Genomic DNA, 10,443 nt, shown 5'->3' with positions numbered 1-10,443 from the left:
CGATCTCTAAGCGGACTACTCAGCGGGTGAAACAGAGAATAGTTTAAGCAAATCTTATTGCTGTGTTCTTTACAACTTTACCTCTTAAATGGCTATGTCATCCGACTAAGTGCCAAGTAGCAAACGACTTGGCTAAAAGTAGCAAAAAAGCCAAAAAACAAGCCCTTATTCATACATTTTGCACCAGAGTTGTTATCTACTTTTCCTTCCCATTTGTCATCAAGCTTGCACAATGGGCTATTTAAAAACACAATTGAAAGATGAGCTTCGTCCACCGGACCTCTGGCTTGTTGCAATGAAGGGGGCAAATAAGGGGCATAATTTCCTAATATGGGTGTTTTGTTTAATAATCATTTTCAACAACTTCAATTACTGTCATGGGAAAGAGCTCCAGTCCACCTCATATCAACAGCACCTAAACCTGTTCATCAACCAGGCTTCTAAATGGAGAAAAACTCGGATAGACTCTCAAAACTACCAACAAGAACATTTAACATTTCATACTATCTTATCAGGATTAATGTGCGTTGTAGCTGCTGCTATATCAAGTGCTGGTGGGATTGGTGGAGGTGGACTATTCATACCAATATTGAACATAGTTGGAGGTTTAAGTCTCAAAGCAGCTTCAAGTTTCTCAGCCTTTATGGTCACTGGAGGATCAGTTGCCAGTGTGATCTATAATTTATTTATCAAAAACCTTAACTATGGTGGCAATTCTTTGATAGACTATGATATAGTACTCCTATCTGAACCATGCATGTTGTTAGGGGTGAGCATTGGGGTGATCTGCAATGCTGTCTCTCCAGAATGGTTGATTACTATACTGTTCACTGTTTATCTTGGCTTCTCTACTTACAAAACATGCAAAGCTGGAGTTGTTTGTTGGAATGCAGAGTCTGACAAAATGAAGAAGAATGAGTCCGAACATTGTGAAAATGAATTGGTGAGAGATGAGGGAAACGGTGGAGAAGGAGATGACATGGAAGATCTTTTGGGAGGAAGAAGGGAGATTAATTTGAGGTTTCCATGGAAGAAACTGGGAAATTTGGTGGTGATTTGGCTATCCTTCTTTGTGTTGCTTGTACTTTGTGGAGGTAAATCTGGACAGGTAACAAATGTCGTTAGGATTTAGGAACTTGCTTCAGTATAGTTAGCTTGTCATCAACCAAGATCTTGTTGCATTGCATCCTTAAAGAACAAAGTTTCAAATTTCAAGTACATTTTACGCTAGTCAATAACTTTAGTAATCTAATATAATTCCATTTGGTATAGTAAAAGTTCATTTTAGTCGCTAAGGGGCCGTTTGGCAACGATTATAAGTAGAAATAATTATGTTTTTAAAATCAATTCTAACACAAGTAGTTTTGAGATAAACCTTTATAGTAGAAGTAGAAATGATACCAAACAACTAAATACAAATCAATTTTTTATTTACTGATCAAACCAAAAATAGAAAGCGAAATATAATGTGGTAAGTTATTTCAAAAGGAAAGCTCCAAAGTTTTTGTTCTCATTCTTTAAGCTATTCTTTTTTTATTATATTTTAAGAGATTATCTCATTTTGAGAAAGAGATAATAGTTTTTAAAAAAAATTACCAAACAATTTTTTTTATACCCAAAAATTAATTATGAAACTCATCTTTATATATATATTATAGTTATACCCTCTTGGCTTTATTTTTCAAGACTTCACAGAGTCTCCAATTTTTTGTAAACTCTAATACTAATTATGAAAAAAAAAAAATCAAAATCTTTAGATATATATTATAGCTATACCTTCACCCATTTATTTTTTGGAGCACTGACAGAGACTCAAGTTTTTTCTAAACTCTATTACTAATTACGAAAAAGTAGGATATAAATAAATAAACAATCTCATCTAGAGTTTTACAGAGTCTCCAACTTTTCCTAAACAATATAGCTAATTACGGGAAAAAAACAAAAACAAAAAATTAAATTGCTAAAAACAATAGTTTCAATCAAAAATGATTTTCCTACAATCCTTTCGCCACAAAGAATAGTTTTCACACTAATCTCAGGTGAAGTTTAACATAACAAAGTTTCTTTCTAGAAATTGACAATGAAATTTTGAAAGAACAAAGGAAAAAATGAATTGAGTTGTTTTAACATTTGTTAACCACACATATGACTGGGAAAAAAAGAAAAAAAGTAGATTAATCATAAAATAAGTAACAGTGTACACCCAAAACAAATAAAATCGTATTGTATGCACTATATATATGGGCCTAACAAATAAAGTTGGATCAATTTGATGTGTCATCCACTGTGGGATTTAGACATTTAGTCATAGTTAAAGATTTCAAAAATCATAATTATGGCCACAATAATTATGACATATTCCAATTAAATTTCTGAATTTTATAATTTCCAATTTTAGCGGAATAACGAGATTCAGTTAAAGTGAACGTTGGCTTAAATAAATTATATAACTATTGATTTAGTTAAAGTGGACGTTGGGCTTAAATAAATTATATACCAAACAAAAACAAAACAAATTATATATGAAAAAATTAAATTAAATTATACAAAAATAATAAAAAATTTTAAAAATATATAATAATAAAATTAAAAATTAATAAATAAAAATATATATATATATATATATATATATATATATATATATATATATGAAACTAACGTCAAAGAACAATTAACGGGAAACAGAAAACAGAAAACTAGATGCAAATGCATCGAACTAACCTCAAATAATATTTAACGGAAAATCGGAAATTGGATGCAAATGCAAACATTAAACTAATCTTAAAAAATAATTAATGGACAACCGGAATATGGATACAACTGCATTAAACTAACCTCAAAGAATAATTAACGGAAAATCAAAATTTGGATGCAAATACACCGAACTAACATCAAAAAATAATTGTCGGGAAATCGGAAACTGGATGCAAATGCATTAAACTAACCCTCAGAGATTAAATTAACGGGAAATCGAAAACTAGATGCAAATGTATTGAATAACTAACCTAAAAAAATTAACTATAAATTGAAAACAGGATGCAAATGCGTGAAACTAATGTTAAAAAATAATTAACGGGAAATCGGAAACCGGATGCAACTAGACTTAACTAATTTCAAAAAATAAATTGGATGCAAATGCATTGAACTAACCTCAAGAAATAATTAACGAAAAATCAGAAACTAGATGCAAATTCATTGAACTAACCTCAAACAATAATTAACGGAAAATTAGAAACTAGATGCAAATGCAACCTCATCGAATAATAAACGAGAAATCGGAAACTGGATGCAAATGTATTAAACTAATATCAAAGAATGATTAACAGAAAATCGGAAATTGGATGCAAATGCATTGAACTGACCTTGAAGAACAATTAATTGGAAATTGGATGCAAATGCATTGAACTAATTGCAAAGAATAATTAACAAGAAATCTAAAAATGGATACAACTGCATTGAACTAACCTCAAAAAATAAATAACAGAAAATCAGAAACTGGATGCAAATACATTGAACTAACCCCAAAATATAGTTGTGTTATATGTTGTGACTTGTGAGAATGTCTCGATAAGTATAGTTTTGCATTTAAAACGGTGTTTATCTTATCTTTTTTCATATGATTGGAAACACATTGTTATTCAAGTAGCTTCAATATGAACTTAGTCTTATTAGACAATCTCACAAAACTTTAATCAAACTTCCATTATTAAACAACAAAATGAAGTTGAAGGGTTTTATCAATTACGAGTTATTTTTTTTTAATAGAGAGTACGTGGGGTTTTATCAATAGATAAGTGATCAATATAATATCTGTATATAATAATTATGCATATATAGTTGTATATATTTTTCTGAATAATTAATATGATAAGATTCGTTCATAGATAATCTTTGAAGATCTCACATAGTGAGTCATGTATAATTTAAAGAATAATTAACGGGAAATCGGGAACTGGATAATCTTTGATGATCCCATATAGTAAATAAAGCATAATTTATTTTTATGTTATGTTTGCAAGGATACTACAGATGGATCAGTAAAAAGTTGGTATTACACACCACATTGGATAATTAAAAAGAAACAAAAAATTGGATTCAAATATATTGAACTGAGCTCAAAGAGTAATTAACGGGAAATCGGAAACTTTATGCAAATGCAATAAACTAAACTCAAAAAGTAATTAACTAGAAATCGGAAACTGGATGCAACTGCATTAAACTAACGTCAGAGAATAACTAACGGGATATTAGAAATTGGATGCAAATCCTTGAAAAATATTTAACGGGAAATCGGAAACGGTATGCAAAAATGCATCAAACAAACCTCAAATAATAATTAACGGTGAATCGGAAACTGGATGCAAATAACGCATTGAACTAACATAAAAAAATAATTAACAGAAATCAAAAACCGAATGCAATTGCATTGAACTAACCTCATAGAATAATTGAAATCAGAAACTATATGCAAATGCATTAAAATAACTTCAAAGAATAGTTAACGGGAAATCAGAAACCGGATAAAATTTCATCGAACTAACCTCAAAGCATAAATAATCAGAAATCATAAACTAGATGCAGATGTATTGAACTAACCTCAAAGAGTTATTAATGAGAAATCGGAAACTGGATGCAAATGCAATGAACTTTTCTAAAGACTAATTAACGAAACATCGAAAAATAGATGCAACTGCACTGAACTAACCTCAATGAATAATTAACGAGAAATCATAAATTTGATGCAACTGCCTTTTTGAACAAACCTCAAAAAATAATTAACGGGAAATCAAAAACTTGATGCAAATGCATTGAACTAACCTCAGAACAATTAACGGGAAATCGGAAATTAGATGTAACTGCATTGAACTAACCTTAAAGAATAATTAACGGAAAATCAGAAACTGGATGCAACTGCATTAAACTAAAATCATAGATTAACTATAGTCTGGGAAATCATAATTTGGATGCAATATCCTTGATGAATATTTAACGGAAATCGAAAACTGGATGCAAATGCATTGAAATAACCTCAAAGAATAGTTAACTGGAAATCGAAAATCAGATGTAACTGCATCGAACTACCCTCAAAGCATAAATAATCGGAAATTGGAAGCTAGATATGAACTAACCTCGAAAAATAATTAATGGAAAATCAAAAACTGGATGCAGATGTATTGAAATAACCTCAAAGAGTAATTAATGGAAAATTTGAACATAGATGCAAATGCAATGAACTAATCTTAAAGAGTAATTAACGAAACATTGAAATCTAGATGCAACTGCACTGAATTAATCTTAATGAATAACTATCGGAAAATCGTAAATTTGGTGCAACTGCACTGAACTAACATCAAAGAATAATTAACGGGAAATTAGAAACTTGATATAACTACATTGAATTAACCTCAAAGAATAATTAATATGAAATCAGAAACTAGATGCAACTACATTGAACTAGCATCAAAGAATAATTAACGTAAAATCAGAAACTTGATACAAATGCATTGAACTAACCCCGAAACATAGTTGTATTATATGTAGGGAGAATATAATGTCTCGACAAGTATAATTTTGCATTTTAAGTAGTGTTTATTATAATTTTTTTATTATGATTGGAAATGTCTTACTATTCAAGTAGCTTCAATATCATCTTCGCCACATTGGACATTTTCACAAAATTTCAATCAAACTTCTATTATTAAAGGGTCTCATTATTAAACCTAACAACAAAAATAAGTCGATGGCTTTTATCAAGGTTTGGTGCCTTCTTTTTATAGAGAGTGGTGCAAGAAATTTGAATGAGTGATTAATATAATTTCCATATCTCATAGCTCTACATAGTTGATAATATTTTTTAGAATAATTTAATATAACGACACCCGTTCGTAGAATGGGTTCGAAAGCTAGATTATTTGTCGTAAAATAGATTATTATAATAGTTGCCAAACGGCCCATGAAAATTCAGAAGCTGATAAAGTGATACGGAAAATGTTAGAGGTTACCGTACCCCTGACTAGCGATATGCCCATATAAACGAAGTATCAATATTTATTGCATCATATATATGCATGAGCTTTCTAATATCTGTGTGTTACTGAACTTGGCGCAGAGTGTAATACAAATTAAGCCATATGGAATAGGATACTGGATCACCTTATCACTACAGATTCCTTTTTCCATTGCCTATACTCTATGGATTCTATACCAGAGAGAAAGTAAAGAAGATCAATTATCCGAGGAAGAGGTATGGTTTCAATGAACTGCACATAAACACATTGATCATCCTCTGAATCTTTATTTTCAACTGGGTGAAAATGAACGTATACTTGGTATTTTCATGAAGGAAGGACATCTTCAAACTAGAAGTACTGGACCTTCGTCGAAGCTTATTTTTCCCGTAGTGGCCTTGCTAACAGGAATGTTTGGGGGATTTTTCGGAATTGGTGGTGGAATGTTGATAACTCCGATTTTTCTTCAGATCGGGTTACCACCTGAGGTATACACTATACAGCATAACCAGTTCTACGCAAGTTTATCCTCTAAGCTGAAATCCCCACTGCATTAAACATAATAAGAACGATGTTTGCTTATGTTTGCTTATATTCCATATTCTACGCATCATAATAAACATCTCTTCACTCTGTCATCATATCTTGAGAATGCAGGTAACAGCATCTACCTGTTCTGCCATGGTTTTCTTCTCGGCTTCAATGTCAGCTGCACAATACCTGTTGTCAGGTATGACGAGGCTAAAAGATGCCATAATTTTTGCAGTAGGTTGCTTCATGGCTTCGTTGACTGGGTTAATGATAATGCAGAGAGTCATACTAAAATATGGGAGATCCTCGGCCATGGTATTCTTAGTTTGCACAGTTATGGCTTTAAGCACTGTTCTGATTAGCAGCTTTGGAGCCTTAGATGTTTGGAGGGACTACAGAAGCGGTAAATACATGGGATTCAGACTACCCTGTTGAGAACAATTTCAGATAACTAGACCGATATTTGCGATCATCTTTTCATATAACTCTCCCTGCTAGCGTCAATAATGAAAAAGACCAAGAATTACCGACTACTGTTGCCTGTGTCAAAATCGTCAACCCACTCAAACCTACTACTATACTAGCAGCAAAAGGTTATGTAAAGCAAAATAATGTTCATATGGGAATAAAAACATTTCTTTGATGTTTGTGAAGTGAAGTTTATACGGAAATTTTATGATTGTAGGAAATATGTCAGACTGCTCTATGCCAAAATCTACAAATGAAGATGCTCCTAAAACAGAGATAGAAAGGGAGTAACACATCAGAGTATCAGACTACTCGGTTACAAAGAAGAGAGACGAATACATAAAACCACTCAGTAACAAACAAGTTCCCCGTTTACAGTTGCTTCTAAAAATAAGTAGAGCTATAGATGCATATTTACAAATGCTTATCCAGAAATTGATGCTAATTCAGAAACTTTATAGCATAAAGCACCAATTAGTTGCAGGATGGTTCCAAAAGTCCTTTTTTGCTGAAAAATTCCAAAAGATGTCAATACCCAATAACTGAAGTCAAAATCTCCTTATTAGCATTTACAAATGATCCACATCAACCCAAAAACTAAAATAGGAGTTCAACCATTTTTAATAGCAGTCATCATCCACTAATCAAGTCTTTGACTTTAAACAATTAACATAGTCAAGAACAGTCACAGATAACAATAAATGGTCACTAACCAAAACAGAAAATCCATACTGAATCGTCGAAGAATGCCATTTTAGGCAACCGGAGGGCGAAGAACATGATCCTGTGAGGTATCAACTGCTGCAGGTGGCATGAATTGCCACATGGCAACTCCAGGGTAGCCGATGAATGGCATCAGCTTGTTGCCAGGTGCTTGAGCTTGAGGAGCAAATGCAGTTGGAATGGCAGAAGGGTGAGGCATGAAGCTTGGCTGAGAACTCATGGCTTTAACTTGCTGTTCCAGCTTCTCTTTCTCTGCTTTCAGCCTTTGCTTCTCATCACGAAGCTCATTTTTCTCGGACTACATAAACAAAGTGCCATCCAATTAGAAAACAGCCAAGCAAATAAGAAGATTTGGACATGGTAACATGTTACTAAAAACTGATCATGTTCAAAACATAACAAAACAAACAGGCCAATGATCACCTACGAGACTTTCCAAATGATTTGATCATTGGCAAATTTCTAAGCTATCAATCATTGGAAAAAGACTTTCCCAATCATTTGTTCATCTACAGATACACTTCTCTATTTCAAAGGAGATTCAATTAGACAGCCAAAACAGATGGATGCAACATACAAGTAGTACAGTACCAAATCATTATAAACTTGTCATTCTTTAAAATATTATATTTCAAACCAGGGTGATTATTAAGTACGTCAACCTTCAAAGTTGAACTGTAAATAGTATTCATGCCCTGTCCACAGCCATTATCACAAATCCCAAAACCAAGAAGCATGAGTTGGAAACAAGGTAAAAAAATGGCTGGGTCAAGGTGTGTTATAGAATCCTATTCAATTCAAGCTGAGGCAAAGAAGCCTGAACTATTGTAGGCTTGTGACCAGTGACCACCTCAGAAATTCCTGACCAAATGGTTTTTTTTTTTCTTTTTACCAGACAGAAAGTGATGCCATTGGAACAACTAAAAAGGAACAGCACATTTTTTCCATACTACAATCTAGCATAACAGAAAAACACTATTGATATTTAACACAACAGATAAGGTATAACTTAAGCGCACCTTCAATTCCTTAATCTTCTCCTGAAGACTCTCATTCGACTCCTTCAGCTTTTCAGATTCACCACGTAGTTGGGTAACCATCCTGACAGCATCACTCAGTATAGCAGCCTTATCCAATTTAGGCGGCCTTCCAGGCTCCAAGATGGAGCCCAACTCAACAAACCTTTACCATGCCAATGTCAATACAAGACAGGAAAAGTAAAACAAATAGAAATTAAAACACATAAATAGTGACAACAAGCATACCTTTCATTCAGCTTATCTCTTCGCATTTTCTCTCTGCATGCTTTAGATCCAGAAGCACTGCAAGCTTCAGACCTCGCCCTGTAAATAAATATTTAATAAACGAAGAATGTCAAGGACAAGTAACTAAGAAAACCAAATAAACTCCATACCGTTTCTTCGAACCCGTTTCTTTAATACCATCTGTATCCCCAAAGGGTGCCTCCATTTCCACATTGCTTAAAAAAAAACAAAAATATTCATCAATAAAACCATTCCGAAGTTCATACATATACCAGATCAATAATTTCTCATAATTAATAATAGTAATAAAAAATTCATTAAACCAATCAAAGCCCTGACTTTATTATTAAACAGTTAAAAGACTCAAAACTGACCTGAGAGCATTTAAAGGTTGAGAAGGCCATTCAAAAGCAGTAACAGGTGGAGGAATAAAATCACCAACAGGGACAGAAATGCCATCCATGATTAAATCATAATCATTTAACCAATTCGAGTTGTTCTCAGGTGATACCATTTTTTTTTTTTTATTTATCGCCGGAATGATTGATATTTCCCCGGCGGAATTTTGCAGAGGGGGGTTTTTTTGTTGTTGTTGCAGAGATGAATAAAAAAATTTGGGATTTTGAGGAGAGATGGAATTCGTGGTTGCTTTGGAAGGCTGGGAGTTGTGTTTGGGCTTTACACTTTGGGCCTTCTGTTTATAAGGCCTTTTTTAAAATAAGGCCCATATGTTATTGTTCAAAATTTAGAGTGAGTGGAGACTATGAAGTATGAACCATGGGCAGTTGCTTGTTACAACTTAGAGCATTCCCAATGCAAGTCAATATCAGGGAAAATTGAGAGTTTTCACTTTTGTGGACTAGAAAACACTTGCCTAATGCAAGGGTGACAATGACGGTGACTTGTAACTAAGTCACAGCGAGAATAGCAGTTGTTACCGAGATTGTCACTGAGTTGTGAGCTTCAGAAGAAACTTTTTATTCTGTCTCATGTGTTTTTTTATATTTTTTCGGTTTTTCGTTCAGATCATTTCATCCCGCGTGTTTTTTCGTTTTCTTTTCTTTTCTTTTCTTTCGGACGAGATATTTCATTCCGTCAGCCCATTTTTTTATTTTTACATTCAGACGAAATCAAACATTTCGTCTGAGGTTTAAAGTCACATATGTATTGTTATCAACTAGTATCGAAAACAGTAATAAGAATGCAAATAAAACTTATCACTGAGGATTGTGCTCGGCACAATTTCCTTAAGACGAAAAACGTCGCCGGTATGGTAGCTGCCAGCCTCAAGCGTACGTCTCCCAAGATACAACAGTGGAAGAGCGAGTCACCAGCCAATGACCAGCTCTACAGAAACTCTCAGTGTACTCCAGACATAGTTTTTTATGAGAGGAAAAATATTGTTGTTCAGCTTTTTTAATAAACAAGAGAGACCTTTGTTTTATAGA

General features: G+C 33.2%; 2 protein-coding genes across 3 annotated transcripts; one reads left to right on the top strand and one right to left on the bottom strand.

Annotated features, from left to right (window-relative positions):
• The first annotated feature begins 226 nt into the window (after window positions 1-226).
• Window positions 227-7,182, top strand: LOC147477499 (sulfite exporter TauE/SafE family protein 5-like). 2 transcript variants are annotated; one of them, XM_086581670.1, is made up of 5 exons: window positions 227-1,108; window positions 6,110-6,244; window positions 6,344-6,496; window positions 6,666-6,738; window positions 6,819-7,041. In XM_086581670.1, exons 1-5 carry the CDS (start codon window positions 233-235, stop codon window positions 6,899-6,901), a joined length of 1,320 nt encoding a protein of 439 aa, XP_086437796.1. In that variant the 5' UTR covers window positions 227-232; the 3' UTR covers window positions 6,902-7,041. The 2 variants fall into 2 exon arrangements, with proteins under 2 accessions (XP_086437796.1, XP_086437795.1); XM_086581669.1 differs by having other exon boundaries at window positions 6,666-7,182.
• Window positions 7,183-7,550: 368 nt separating this feature from the next.
• Window positions 7,551-9,676, bottom strand: LOC147477498 (transcription factor ILR3-like). The gene is made up of 5 exons (XM_086581671.1): window positions 9,370-9,676; window positions 9,145-9,210; window positions 8,996-9,073; window positions 8,750-8,912; window positions 7,551-8,028 (listed from the first exon to the last, which is right to left on the bottom strand). Exons 1-5 carry the CDS (start codon window positions 9,507-9,509, stop codon window positions 7,762-7,764), a joined length of 714 nt encoding a protein of 237 aa, XP_086437797.1. The 5' UTR covers window positions 9,510-9,676; the 3' UTR covers window positions 7,551-7,761.
• Window positions 9,677-10,443: the final 767 nt, after the last annotated feature.

The sequence above is a fragment of the Coptis chinensis genome, chromosome 9 (assembly GCF_015680905.1).
Source record: "Coptis chinensis isolate HL-2020 chromosome 9, ASM1568090v1, whole genome shotgun sequence".
Classification (NCBI taxonomy): domain Eukaryota; kingdom Viridiplantae; phylum Streptophyta; class Magnoliopsida; order Ranunculales; family Ranunculaceae; genus Coptis; species Coptis chinensis.
Note: the sequence above shows the minus strand (reverse complement) of the source record. Positions and strands in the feature narration are given on the sequence as shown.